The sequence below is a fragment of the Cervus elaphus genome, chromosome 1 (genome assembly GCF_910594005.1).
Source record: "Cervus elaphus chromosome 1, mCerEla1.1, whole genome shotgun sequence".
NCBI classification, from domain to species: Eukaryota; Metazoa; Chordata; class Mammalia; order Artiodactyla; family Cervidae; genus Cervus; species Cervus elaphus.
The window spans coordinates 68184509-68199277 of NC_057815.1; the positions used below are offsets into that span (position 1 = coordinate 68184509).

At 52.8% G+C, this 14769-nt stretch overlaps 1 protein-coding gene across 8 annotated transcripts in view; it reads left to right on the forward strand.

The window, feature by feature from the left end:
- SLCO2B1 (solute carrier organic anion transporter family member 2B1) overlaps positions 1-14417 on the forward strand; it is a 51769-nt gene extending 37352 nt beyond the window's left edge. For all 8 annotated transcript variants that reach the window (XM_043907274.1, XM_043907281.1, XM_043907260.1 and 5 more), the window contains 6 exons: positions 2157-2514; positions 4751-4916; positions 9674-9837; positions 11003-11067; positions 11411-11531; positions 12551-14417. In XM_043907274.1, the coding sequence (XP_043763209.1) occupies positions 2157-2514; positions 4751-4916; positions 9674-9837; positions 11003-11067; positions 11411-11531; positions 12551-12731 (1055 nt within the window). In that variant the 3' untranslated portion in view covers positions 12732-14417. The remainder of the gene's footprint in view (positions 1-2156; positions 2515-4750; positions 4917-9673; positions 9838-11002; positions 11068-11410; positions 11532-12550) is intronic.
- The last annotated feature ends 352 nt before the right edge of the window (positions 14418-14769 follow it).

Here is a 14769-nt window from a genome sequence, read left to right on the forward strand (position 1 = left end):
TCCAGGAATTTCCCATCTGTCCTAGGGACAATTGAAGATGATGAAGGGAGATAGAGAATAGGAACGAAGTGCACTGCAGTGATCAGCCCAGGAGAACGGGATGGAAGCAATCCATGAGATGGAGCCCTCCCTCTGAAGTCAGGCAGCCAGAGTCCTAGGAATGTAGGCTGGGGTGGGAGTTGGGGCACAGAAGGGGAAATGACCCTGACACCAGGAGTCAGGAAACCCCCAGCAACTCCTGGCCTGATTCAGACCTTCCTAGATGAACTTGGGCCAGTCCCTGCCCCACTCCTGGCCCTACCTGTACCATGAGGTCACCTGTATGACTTGGACCAAGCCCAGGCTACTCCGGGCCAGGGCAGTTCAAGGAGGGAGGAAAGCGGAACAGCTGGCTGGGGTGAAGGCCCGGTGTCACATCTTTCCCACTCCAAGAGCCAGCTGGATACGCTGTGTGTGTGGCCAAGGACTTGGACAGGAGGAGGCCTGGGACACGAAGGAGGGGGAATTCCACAGCCCCAGCTCTCCCCCCTACACCCTGCCTAGATTCTGTTTTTATTTTCTGGCGCCCAAGGAGAAGTGTTCTTGGCCAGGCCAGGGTGCTAGGGGACCAGCTGGCTTGGCTCTCGCCCTGCTCCGAGGACAAAGAGAAACTTCCCATGACAGGGACCCTGGCTCTGCTGCTGCAGGAACAGAAGGGACTCCCCGCAAACTCAGCCCCGAGGAGCCCACGTCCATCTCTCCCCACCAGCCCAGCCTGGCAAGTAGTTTGCTCCTCTGAAGCCTCTTTTCTTTTTTCTTTTTCGATAAATACTGTTTATTATTTTAGACATAATCCTATAGAATGACCTATTGGTATGAATCAGGATTTTCTTTCTTTATTTTTTGGCCACAATGCGGCATGCAGGATCTTAGTTCCCTGACCAGGGATCGAATACATGCCCCCTGCAATGGAAACGTGGTGTCTTAACCACTGAACCTCCAGGGAAGTCCCAGATACCCTGATGCCTCTTCTTAGAAAGGCCTCTTCTCCTGTCTCCTTCACGCCTTATGTCTCTAGCTTCATCTTGCCTTCTGAGGGCAGAAACTTGTCTTTCTCTTCTGCTGTCAGTGGAGAGAGGTCACACAAAGCCTTCTTGGGCATCACCTTGGGTGGCCCTGCTGATGAAGGCCCTGAAGCCCAGACCTCGGGACTGACTCAATGTGTCAACTTGCAGCAAGGAGACCTGTACATAGGCATTGGGTTTAGGAGGTGGCAGGAGAGGGGAGAGCCATCCCTTCTATTCTTGTCTACGGGCTTTTGCCCTGGCTTCTCTCCTGTAGGACTCCCTTCCTCTCCCCCATTCCAAATCTTCCCCTTCTTCAGGGCCCTACCTCTGTCCTACCTCCAGGAAGCTGCCCAGCACCAGGCCTGCCCAGTTTTCAGCTTCTCTGAAGATTTTAGTTTCTACCTCAACATTTTGCTGTTTGATCACCTTGAGTCTGTATGTGCATTCATTCATTTTCTCACTCATTCCATAAATATTTATTGAGTGCCTACTATACCCTGGGCTCTGGAGATTCAGCAATTGATATAATAAAAACCCCTGCTCTGATGATGTTTACATTCTGATTGGGTGACAATAAAATGGCTAACTGAGTGAAATGTGTAGTATGTTAGGTAAAGTGCTATGGAGAAACATAAACTAGGAATGGGGAAATCAAGGCAGAGGGTGCTGTCCCATGTTGGAGACACAGAAGGGAAGACAGAGGCCTGGGTTACCTTGGAAAGAGCTATTGCAGGACAGGTTGGAAAGGACTGAGTTGGGGGAAATGAGATGGATAATAGAACAGAAGAAATGAGATGGGACGAGCTGAATGAGAATCAAACAGGATAATATAGAAGCAAACTACGTGGAATTGCATCTTGAGTAGAATTGAATTGGAAAGAAATGTAGTTGATTAAAATGCAGTCTAACCCAATGGAATGAAATGCAACCGAACTTCAAAGATGAAACAGAAGTAAGTGGAAGGAATGTCGTGGGATGAAACTCAATGCAATAGAATTAAATGGAATGAGACAGGATGGAAGACGCGGAACAAGCTGAGCAGGGCAGGATGGGATGGAAACGTGTGGCACGGCCAGCCCACCCTGACCTTCCCCGCACTCACCCTAACAGTCTTCCCCCGGGTGCTGCTGAGGACCCTGCGCCACCCCATCTTTCTGCTGGTGGTCCTGTCCCAGGTATGCATGTCGTCCATGGTGGCAGGCATGGCCACCTTCCTGCCCAAGTTCCTGGAACGCCAGTTCTCCATCACAGCATCCTACGCCAACCTGCTCATAGGCTGCCTCACCATCCCGCTGGCCATCGTGGGCATCGTGGTCGGGGGCATCCTGGTCAAGCGCCTCCGCCTGGGCCCCATGCACTGTGGCAGCCTTTGCCTGCTGGGGGCGCTGTGCTGCCTGATCCTCAGCACGCCCCTCTTCTTCATGGGCTGCTCTTCCCACCAGATTGCAGGCATCAGCCACCAGCCTGGGTGAGTATGTTTGAGAGCTGGTGAGCATAAGCTGGAGGAGGGTGCCAGGGGCATAGGAGGGGGTGGCCCAGAAAAGGCCAGGGGATGGCCAGGTCAGCAGAGTACCCCCCACCTCACGTCTCCCCACATCTCCCCGCTTGGCTCGGCTGTGAGCAGTGGGACTTCTCCCTCGAAGGCTCAGTGAAGGTATTCAGTCACTACCAAGTAGGGGTGGAACTTGTGGGCAGGACTGCTCAGGTCTGGGGAGGGCTGGAGGCTGAGGCAGGGCAAGGCCACTTGTGTGGATGGCACATGTAAGAAGGCCCTTCTCAGGAACGCAGCCCAGGGAACATATGCCCTGGGAGGGAGTTGGACTGGAGACCTTGGAGATTCTTGGTCCGTAGAGGCTGGGAGCTAAAAATCCTGTAGTCCTGTGACCCTAAAGTACCAGTTTTTTTCCCAGATGTGAGGGGCAGCACCTGTCTCTACCCTCTAGGAGGAAAGCCTCTGATCCCTCTCTCCCTTCCCCTTCTGCCCCCTAAACCCCCACAGACACATACTCTTTCCCCTTGGGAACCATCTTGGAGAGGATGTTGGAAGTTCCATTGATGCCTCTTCTCCAGAATGATTGCATTTTTCCTGGGAAGCCACTCCAGGCTTAAGCTGGCACAACACCCAGCTAACATCCCCCAACGTGCTCTGTTCACTCCTCTCCCCTGGCCTCTCCTCCCTCCATCCACGTGCCAACTTTCCACACCTGGGGCTCCTTCTGTGTAATTGTGGGCGAGGCTCAGTCCAGATACGCTCAGCTCTTGCCCACCCTGTCCCAGGTCCCACCTCGTCAACCTATCCCCTCTTTCCTTGTCCCTTCTCTTCTCGAAGGTCTGCAGAGCCTCCTTCTGGGCATGGAGGAGGGGCTTCAACCAGGCCCTCATGAAGCCTCTGGTCAGAGGAGGGAGCCAGGGCCTTTTAATCATTTTTAGATTAAAAAGTAAATGAATATTTTACCACAGTTTTTTTTTTTTAAAAGCAAATGGGGAAAAGTCAGCCTACCTCACATGCCCCATTTGTCTCTTCTTCTGAAGTCGCTCACCTTGACCTGACATTTCATCTCACCCAGATTCTCATCTATATTCTTGCAATTTACTCACTGAGCTTTGGGTTCTAATTCATTGAAGAAGCCTTTGGGGACCAACTGAACAAATTGAGAATTTCTCCTACTTCATCATGGGCTTCCCTTGTGGCTCAGCTGGTAAAGAATCTGCCTGCAATGCAGGAGACCCGGGTTAGGAAGATCCCCTGGAGAAGGGAAAGTCTATCCACTCCAGTATTCCGGCCTGGAGAATTCCAAGGATTGTATAGTCCATGGGATCGCAAAGAGTCGGATACGACTGAGTAACTTTCACTTTCACTTTCATACTCCATCATTACTAATGGTATCCACAGCTGCCAAGAACTGAGTCTTCCATGCGCTCAGATGCTCCCATATTCCATCTTACTGAACCCTCGTGGGATCTCCGGGAGAGGTCCTACCATTATCCCCATTTCACAGACGAGGATAGCAAGGAGTGCCCTCCCTTCTGATCTCCTGTCCCCCTGTGCCTGGCCCTGGGCAGAGTAGAGCAGGGGATCTCCTGAGACTTGGGAACAGACCCTCAAAGGGAGTCAGATGGGACTGAAACATGCCCTGGGCAGTGAACAGGGTAGGGAGAGGGAGGTCGTGAGACTGCAGGATGGCAATAGGGAGAGGGAATCTGCAGAGGTTGCAGAGAAACTGAGGCCAGAGAGAGGCAGGAACAGGTCGGAGACCTCACAGCTACTCAGGTACCCTGACCGGACCCCACACGTATAGTTCTAATTTTATCAGAAAAGGAAGCAATCCAGCTCATCGAGATAAAGGTACTTTTCATCTGAGACTAAATTCTGGGAAGAATTTATCTTATGTCCCCTAAAAAGAGAGTCACTGAGGAACAGAGATGTTCATAGAAGCAGCTCAAAGACTTGTAGGATCTTGGGGCTGGAAGGGGTCTCAGAGCCTCTGGCCCATACCCTGCTTCCCACTCCTCCATTGGAGGCCTCTTGCAGCTTCCTTGGCAAGGGGCTCACCACTGCATGTCATGGAACAGCTCTGACGGTAAAAACCTCTGTGCAGAGCTGAAATCTGACCATGGCTCTCAGGGGAGGTTGCAGGGCCGAGGTAGCCCTGGCCTGAGGGAGGGAGAGCCAGACTAACCATGCCGGCCTTCTCTCCCACCAGCACCCAGCCTGGCCTAGAACTATTTCCAGGCTGCATGGAGTCCTGTTCCTGCCCCTCAGACGACTTTAACCCTGTCTGCGACTCCAGCACTCGTGTGGAGTACATCACGCCCTGCCATGCAGGCTGCACAAGCCGGGTAGTCCAGGAGGTTCCAGACAAAAGCCAGGTGGGTCAGGCCTCCGGCTGCTCCCTCTGCCTCTCACAGGCTCTGCTCTCCCTGTCTCTGTGTGCCTGTCACACCCTCCTCCTCTGAATGTTCTCATTCTCCGGCTTTTCTTTCTGTTTATCACCTGTCTTCTCCTTCTGTTGGCAGATACAGAATATTATTCTTCCAATAAGCCTTCATTGCCAGTCTTGTGCCAGGGCCCCGAGTGCAGAGGTGAATCAGATCTGGTCCCAGCTGTCCAGGCAGGCGAGGTGCAGAAGGAAGTAACTCAGGAATTCCAGGGATGGTGACAGACAGAAGTGGTCCCTATAAGGACAGTCAAGGATGAAAGGAGATGTAGCCCACCTGGGAGGGTCCCAGAAGGCTTCATGGGACATGGCATTTGTGCTGGATCTTCAAGGGTGAGCAGGCAAACTAGGGAAGGGCTTTCCCGGCAGGGAGGGCACAGCTCATGACACGCAGGCACATATACACACACACATGCACATTCAATTGGGGCAGAAGCCTAAGATTTCATGGAGGGAAAGCAAGGCCCAGATACGGAAGGGCCTCGAATAGGGAAGGACCATGAGTAGGGACTTTATCTGGAAAGCAATGGGGAGACTTGGATGGGTTTTGAGCAGGGGAGTGACAAGGTCAGACCTGTGTTTGATCACCTTTGAGGCCATAGTGTGGAGGAAGGTGAGTAGAATGCAGACCAGGAGGCGGGGAGGTGAGTGGGGAGGCTGGAGCAATGAGCCCATTCAGTTAGTCAATCAGTCAGTCAACAAACCTTTGTGGAGCCCCACCTTTGTGCCAGGTCCTGTGCTGGGGGCTGAGGACAGACCCAGAGCCAAGAGGCCCTGCTCTCAAGGAGCTCCCAGGGGTGGGGTGTGGGGGCGGGGAGAAGGGGAGGAGTGGGCAGCATAACTAACTGCAGTGCATTCTATGGGAACCTTAGAAAGACCACCAGGACCAGCTGGCTCCTCTCCTCCTCTCTCCTCATTGCCCCCGTAGGACAAAAGCGGACAATACTCACCTTCTTCAGGTCCCCAGGCTGGAATATAGTATGTGTGTGTGTGGTGGGATGGGTAGTGTCAGGCTGGTTGTTGTGACACCTCCCTCTCTCCAGAGTTCCCACGCATATCATGCAGAACCCCTGCCATTGTGTCCTGCTGGGCAGCAGCCTCTAAGCCCAAGACCCCTATGGGGAGGGACTTGGGCCCCACAGGCAGGCATGGAGTGAAGCACCTGGTTGATGGTACTTCAGAAGCCAGCCAGGCGCCTCCCGAGCTATGTATGCTGTTTGCATTTGGAATAATTGCAATCCAGGCTCTTGAGTGTCCTAGCACTCACTGTCCTGACCTTGTTTGATCTCCCTGAGACCCTTCTAGAGGTCCCCAGGCCCTGGCAGCTGGGGCAGGATCCCCGAGGTGACTGTGAGCTCCTGCAGATATGGGGCTATGAGCACTGAGGCCAGGCTATCTGGTTCAGACCCCTGTTCTGCTTCCAGCTGGCTCTGTTACCTTCGGCAAATGGTTTAATCTGTGCCTCCGTTTCCTGCTCTGCAAAGTGGGGGTGAGAGTACTGAGTGCCTGCAATATACCAGGCACTGTGCAGAACTCATCTAGATACATTTATTAAGTGAACAGCCAGGTGACATGATCCGTGAAAAGCACTCAGCCTGAGAAATTTTAAGGATGCAGTGATACACACTTCTGTTATGCCCATTATACAGATGGGAAATGGAGGCCCAGGAAAGGACAAGGCATTGCCCAAAGTTTTAATGCCAGAGCTGGGACTAGAACCAAGGGCTCTGGCCCTCCAAGCCCAGCTCCCTCTCCAGAGCACCCTCAGAGGTGGTGTTAGGGATGGCATTTGGGGGAGGGTGCAACTGAGTCCTGGTTGACACTCAGGAACTGTCACACTGGCCTGGAATTGTTTCTCTTTTTTAAAACTTAATTGCTTTATTTATTTTTGGTTGTGCTGGGTCCTCTGTGCTGCACACGGGCTTTCTCTAGTTGCAGCATGCAGGTTTCCCATTACAGTGGCTTCTCTTGTTGCAGAGCACAGGCTCTAGTGTGGGTGGGCTTCTGTAGCTGTGGCCCACAGGCCCAGCCACACCGTGGCATGTGGAATCCTCCTGGACCAGGGATCACTCTGGACTGCCAGGGCAGTCCTGGAGTTGTCTCCTGATGAGCCTGCCTCCTCAGGCTGACTTGAGCTCCTCAGCCCAGGGGTGGATGAGTCAGTCAGTGTCCATCACAGCTCCACTCAGTAACCATTTATGAATGAGTAAAGGACCAGAGGAAAAACGGGAGATGTGGATGGCTGGTAGCATCTAGGGCTCAGGGGGTGGGGCCCTAGGGAGTAAGACTCAGAAGCCGCTGGAGAGATTGAAGCCATTCATAAGAAGAACTTCCTGCCATGGAATTAGATGAATATGAATAAAGGGCTGGGAAAACCCCAAGAGAAAGGCCTGTAGCTTTTTCATCCCTCCCGGCAACGTTCTGCCTCTCAGAACAGGATTGTTCACTTCTGGTAACCTGGCCTTGGTATATTTATCCACTTACCTGTCCCTCTGTTGTATCTGCAACCCAGTGGGCTGCTCAGTGTAGTGAAGGTCCAAATGGTGTGTGCTCACGGGGGACCCATATATGGCCAGCATAGCCTTGTCATGCAACGGATGGAGCACCCAGTCACCCAAGCTGGAATCCTAGGTCTCCAATCTCTCCTCTCTCCGTTTCTGTGTGTGTGTGTGTGTGTGTGTGTGTGTGTTACCTTGCCCTAATTCCACCTCCTAAATATAGGGTTGGCCAAAAGGTTCGTTCAGGTTTTCCCATATGATGTATGTTTGGGAAAAACCCGAATGAACATTCTGGCCAAAGCAGTATCTCTCGAATCAAAACCCTTTTCTCCATCCCACTCTCCCTCCCTCCTGCCTCTTCACCTGCCTCCTGGATCAGGTCCACCCTCTTGAATCAGCAGAGCAGCTTGTGTGCTATCAGGTCTCGTCTCTCCCATGCTTAAAATCTCCCTGTGGCTCTGGGCATCCACGTCAGGGCTTCCCAGTCCTTTCCACACTAGGAAGAGGCTACAGCTGCCACAGCCTGAAGTGAAAGGCCCAGAGGGTTCTCTCTACCCAGAGCTCACCAGGTCATCCCGAGGGCCGCTGGCGTCCCTGCTCACCTGTCTCTTGGCTGAGGCCAAGGGCCTCTGGGACACACTGGTTGGGAAACTCTGATCTACAGGGCAGAGGAGCAAAGCCAGGTCTTCTTGGCTCAGCTTTGCTCCCTTCAGGCGCCCGAGGTGGTGTAGACCAATTCTGAAAGAATTGGGGGTTTTCCAGGCCACCTGGGGGTGGGAATGAAGGATGGAATCAAATGCACCCCACACCAGCCTGAGGACACTTCCTTGCACTTTAGAAATCAGTCTGCTTTTCCTCATTCTTCAGCCTTTGGTGGGGTCCCAGTTTTCCAGGCATCTCCTATTAGGCTTCTCACCTGGCTGGAGGGAGGGCCAGGACTTGTCCTCTGGCCCTATAGCCCCCAGACCCTGGAAAGCTGCATTCCATCGTACAGGGTTCTGCAAACACCTGGCGGCCAAAACCCGTCAGGACTCTTCTCGCCTCCCTGGGTTCGCCTCACTTAGTTCTGAACCTGAGGATTTTTTTCCTTTTTTCCAACCTATGGATGCTTTTGGAACATTGCTTTCAATATTTTATCCAGTGTTTTAAATCACTGTCAGCAGGATGGCTGACAGGGCACCTAACCTACCCTCTTCTGGAAATGGTAGTCAGGTTCCCTTTTGTGTCCAAGGCTCTTCACAGTGTGGCCCCAGCACACACTGTCCCCTCACCCCGAGGGCCTCCCCTCTGCCTTCGCGTACATGCACTCTGCTGCTGCACAAGGAAAGATTTTCTGGCTTCTTTCATGCCACTGTAATTTTACATTTGGCACTCCCTCTACTCATTCCAGTTTTCCTCTTGGTGAACTCCTATTCTTTCCTCAAGAGCCAAACCCAACTCCTCTCTTTGGTGAAGCCTTCCTTGGTCCTCCCTAACCTTCTGATCCAAGACTGCCCCTGTGATGTCTGCCTCTCTCTCCATCCTGTCCTTGAATCTCTCCTTGAGAATCCACTCTAGCATCCAGTGCCCGGGAAGACCTCAGGAAGGCAGAAAGGTGGACACTGGATTGGAAAATCTGAGTTCCTTCCCCCCAAATACTCTTTGCTGCTTTAGTCTTTTGCACAGACCATCAGGAATTTCGAACATTCTTAACATCGCTGGGGGAAAAAAATGAGTGAGTGTATGTGGTGTGTGAGTGTGTGTAAGTGCGTGAGCGTGTGTGTGGGGTGTGAGTGTCCATATGTGTGAAGGTATGTGTGTACAGGTATGAGTGTGTGATTATATGTACGTGTGTGAGAGTGTGTGAGCACATACATGTGTATGTGTAGCAAACGTGCATGTGTGTGTCTGTGTGCTGTGTTGGGGGTGACTCTCCTCTGCTTCTTTCTCCCTTCTCTCTTCTCCATGCCCCCCTCTCCCCCAGCCTCAGCCCACCTGTGTGCAGACAGCCTGTGTCCAGATACTGTCTGGCGCTCAAGCTATCCTGACTCAGCCAGTGGGTCAGAAGTCCCAGCATCCAGCCAGGTCTGTCCCAGTTTGCTGTCGTTGGTGTCCGTGGCTCCCTCACAAGCCTCCTGGAGCTTCATGCCCTTGGCCAGCTGCTTGTCCTTAGAGGTTCCTGAAGGCTCTTCTCCCCCCTTCCCCGCCCTAGGTCTTCTACACCAACTGCAGCTGCGTGGCGGGGGGCGGCCCCGTGCCAGCCGGCTCCTGCGACTCAGCCTGCAGCCACCTGGTGCTTCCCTTCATGATCCTGATCAGCCTGGGTGCCGCGCTGGCCAGTGTCACCCACACGCCCTCCTTCATGCTCATCCTAAGGTGAAAGCAGGGGCGTGCCAGAACTGGGGGATACCAAGAGGTCCCTAACCACAAGACAGGGAATCCTGAGAGACGGGTTTGAAGAAGCCGGTGTCCCGGGCCCCTGCAGCAGATCAGGCTGGCGTATCATCATCCTCATGGCAGCTGCTGAGATGAAGTTTTCTCCCCATCTTATAGATAGGAGAACTGAGGCTCAGAGAAAGTCAGGAGCAAGTGTTGAGGGGATTAAGTGCCCACTGTGGATCCAGCCTGTGCTGTGCACTCCCTCTTGGTCCAAGATCTTCCTGGTCATTGTCCTGAGGATACCTGCTGGGACCGACAAATTGTCACTTGAGGCCAGAGTGAGCACCTCCTGAGGTGGAGGCTGGAATAAGAGGACCTCAGAGCAGGATATTTCCAAATTTTCATTAGGCTGGGATTATGTTATTCCCTATTTCTTTTCTAGAAAATTAGAAGAGGGATGACTTACAATATTAGAAGGCAGGTAGATCCATCAATCTACCTGCCTTCTGGCTGCAAGGGCAAAAGTAGAGGAATCAGATGCCCCAGCAGGCAGCCCAAGAGGAGTTAATGCAGTCAAGGTGCTGCACAAATTCTGACTCTTGACACCCATCAGCTGTGGGATCTTGGCCAAGTCACTCAACATGTCTAAATATCTGTCAGTCTCTTTATCTGTAAAATGGGCATAATACTATACTTACTACTACATGGTGGTGACATGGTGGGGGGTGGGCACACTAGAGACTAACTGAACCATAGCAAGCACTCTGGGATTACTAAGAGGAGTCAGTGGTCACCAGGGCCACCCAGGCAGAGGTATCATAGTGATCAGGGAAGTTAAACCATGTTTAACTTCCAACCAGTTAAACCAGCTCCAAGTTTTGCCAATTTTGTAGAAGGAAGGGGAGAATTTGGTGGGACCAGGGGGTGGGAAGAGAGGGGTGCTGTGACACATAGGTAGGTCAGCACAGGGCCCTGATGGCCAGTGGGTGTAGCTGGGACCAGGCTCTATAGGTTGAAGGGAGTGTGGAGCCTGTGCCCTACCCCCCAAGGACCTCGGACTGGGGGCAGGCTGATGCTGGGTGGTGGGGGAGGGGGGATGGTGAGAACCCCCTGAAGGCTGGAGCCCTCTCAATCCTCATGTCGCCCTGTCCCTGCTTGTTAGGGGAGTGAAGAAAGAAGACAAGACTCTGGCTGTGGGGATCCAGTTCATGCTCATGAGAGTTTTGGGTAAAGAACATGCTGGGGATCACTGGCCCAGATACCTGCTGTGTGCCAGGCCTGGGGGGCACAGGGATGGGTGGGAACCAGCCCCTGACCTTAGGCTTCACCGGTCCACAGGGCTCCAAATCTGACCTAGATACCCTGGACGTGGGTGCGCAAGCAGCTAAACAGCCTATCAGGGAAAGAGCATCCAACACGAGGGTGAGGGGTGGGCTTGAAGGCTGAGGAGCAAATGGGCCAAGAGGCTCCCAGTGGCTCAGAGCCCAGTGCTTCAGTGCCAGGGACGGGGCGGGGTGAGGGGTACAGGGATGCCAAGGTTCCACTGCCCCCTGAGCACCTCCTCCTTCAGCCTGGATGCCCAGCCCCGTGATCCACGGCAGTGCCATCGACACCACCTGTGTGTACTGGGCCCAGAGCTGTGGGCGTCGGGCCGTCTGCCGCTACTATGACCACGACCTCCTTCGAAACCGGTGAGACCTGGGGGCCAGTTGCCAGGGGGCTATAGGGAAACTGCTAGAAATATTCTTGGGGTCCCATCAGGGAGGGGAGGTCCGCTGACACCCACCTGCAAGGTGACACAGGCTCTCTCCAGTGCTAATCCCCAGGCTTGCCAGCTAGATAGTGTCTCCCCTTTGGATGGATGAAGAAAGTGAGATTTAAGTAAGTGGTCCAAAGTCACACAGCTGATAACTAGCAAAGCGGGGCTGAGTGAGGGGAGACTTAGGGAAGCCAAGCAGTGGTGAGAAAGGCAGGAAGTTGGCATAGGGTAGGAAGATGGCTCTTTCTAGGACACAGAAGGCCTAGGATCCAGGCCCAGCTCTGTCTCCCTCATTGTGAGACCTACCTTTTTTGGGACTCAGTCTTCCCATCTGAATAATGGGGAGCCTAAAGGAACCTGAACCAGAGAGGCTGCTGGCCCTGGGATCGATGGACAGTTGAGGAGAGGGACTTACTAGCATATCTGGAAGCAGGGAGCTGTTCACTTTCAGCTCTGAGGAGTGCATGGTTCCAGGAGGGCTTCCTAGAGGAGGCAAACTCCAAGAAGAGCCTTGGTGAATTAGACAGAGAAGCAGGAATCCTCCTTTTCTTGTGGCAGGCGAGGTGATCCAGAGTTGCAACTAACAGGCCCCTTGAGCCCTTAGAAAGACCCAGAGAGAGGCAGGGCCAGCTCAGGCCATGAAGCAGTCAGGACAGGGCAGGGGAGATGCCCAGGCTTCTCCTCCAACCCAGGGCTCCCTTTTCAGAGCCTTTCCTCCCTTCCAAGGAAGGACTCCTATGGGGGTCAACTTCAGGGGCTCCCCTGTCTCCCCAGCCAAAGCCATGGTGACAGAATCCACTACCTGAGGCTGGAGGCCTCTCCCTGACAAGGCCTCAGTGTCTCCACCGCATAACGGGTGATGACTGCTGACCCGAATCTACTCCCAGCCCCAGCACATCCAGGCTTTGAATGGGGAGGTCCTGAGTTCAAGGGTTCCTCACTCTTTCCCAGGTTCATCGGCCTCCAGTTCTTCTTCAAGATAGGCGCTCTGGCCTGCTTTGCCTTGATTTTGGCCATCCTAAGGCAGCAGGACAAAGAAGAGAAGACCAAGGCGACCATACCAAACCCTGGCCTGCAGCAGCAGCTGTTAGCATCAGAGGCAAAGAAGGAGCCTGAGGAATCCAGAGTGTGAGCTGTCCCAGGGCCCCATCCTAGCCAAGAGTGGCAGCCACGGCGAGTACCTCCTCAGGGCCCTTTGCCTGAAATTGGGTATTGGGAACCCTGTTTTCCAATTGTGAGTCTTCAACTAACTTGCTGTGTGGCTTCGAGCAAGCCACTGACCCTCTCTGGGCCTGTGTTTGTTCATCTGAACCAAAGAGTTCCTTGGGGGTTTGTTGTGTTGACCCCTCCTGGAGCATGAGGGTCTTCCGCCTTTCTCCCTCAGCCACACAGGCTGACCTGAAAACAGACTTTCCTGGGTGGAAGGACCGCATATCTTTCCCCCCAGGGCCCTAGGATGAAGAAGTGGACAATCGTAGGCCAGGCTCCCCCACACACTGGGTCCTGACCCCTCTCTGCTGCTCACCTGGAGCCTCATCCTCCATCTGAACTTTAACCTCCATCTGAACCTCAGCCTCCATCTCCGTCAGGTGGAAATGAACTTGTCAGCTTTCAGGCCTCTTCCAGCTGGGACCATCTATGTGGCCAGGACATCCAACTCAGGTCTCCTCCCCAGCCCCACTCAGCCTGAATGTTGGGCCAGTACAGCCTCTGCTGAGATGTGTCTATTTGGCGCCCCCTGGAGGCAGAGTCCTGAGCATTGGGGAGGCACTCAGGACATCCAGGCTATGCAGGGCCTTCAGGAAGCCTGATGAAGGCCCCAAGGGCCTTCGCTGAGCAGGGAGCCTCCTCTCTGGACTCAGGAATCCCAGCCCTTGTCCTCAAGGTGTCAGAGTCTGGGTGAGGCCTATTCTTTGCCTGGTGGTGAGGGGGATCCAGGCCACACTCTTGGGCATTTTCTAATTTCGAAGACCAAACCCACTCATCATAGACTCACTGGTATCCATGTATTACCAAGATTTCATATGTTTGACGTGGGCCCACCACTGTGACTTCTGTGACAAGAATCTTAATTTCACCATTTCCTCCCCAGTGCCTGGCCCTGTGTCAGCTGGGATTGTGTAGACAATGTCTCATTCTGTGACACCCACATATTGGGATAACATCTGGTTCTCTGTGATGCCTGGGTTGGCATAAGAACCTGTTCTTTGTGATGCCCAGCCCTGTGATCCAGGAGCAATAATGCCTGATTCTATGTAATAAGTGGGTCTGTGGGCTGCTTGGGTCTGAACAAACAGGCCCTTGTCTGTGTCAGGCCTTGTCTGATTTTCTGGCCGGGTCTTATCTGGCTTGATTATCTTCCTGGGAAGGGGAGAGAGTTTCCTAACCTGCTCCCAGCCTGTTCTGTCGCCACCCATATGCAACCTTGGGAGACAGGAGACAGGGAGTCATCAGCAGGAGCTTCCCAAACCCAGGCCCAGCCCTGTGCTGGGGGCCAGGGGAGAAGCTGGGGGTTTAGCCAGAAGCTCTGGCCTTCTGTGCAGCTCTCAGTCGCAGGGCTTTGGGCTATCCCCTATGAAAGAAGAGGGAGATACAAACGTTCTAATTCTCATTTTTATTCTACTGGTTGATACCTTTAAATGTTTAACAAATATCTGAGCCTGTATTTATCAATGCCAGGAATTTCAAAGTCTCATCCAACAAGATGAGGCTGTTTCTATGTTCGTATTCCTCCTCCTTCCCTCTTGTTTCCCACGTTTTGCAGAAATAACCTGGAATCATAAATATAGCTTATCAATAAATTTGTTCTTGCACAGTGTCTCTTCTATTACAGAAATCTTTCTTACAAACTGCATTACAGTTTGCAGCCACATTATTTCCAGTTATTTAGATTTAAGTTTTACTGGATTCATTGCTTACCATTATTTCTTGTATATTACATCTTCCCCTCCCCATATAGTCTGGTCTCATTTTCATTTGGCTGGGCTACTTTCCCTAGTAACATTTTCAGAAGTGGAATAAGGTCACAAGGTTTTCCAAGTCCTTACCTGCCCAAATTGTCATTCACAGTTTACAGAAGAGGAAATGGTTCAGAAAGGATAAGCAACTTGACAAAGATTACACAAAGTAAATGCTGGAGCCAGGATTAGACTTCAATTTTGTGAGAACTG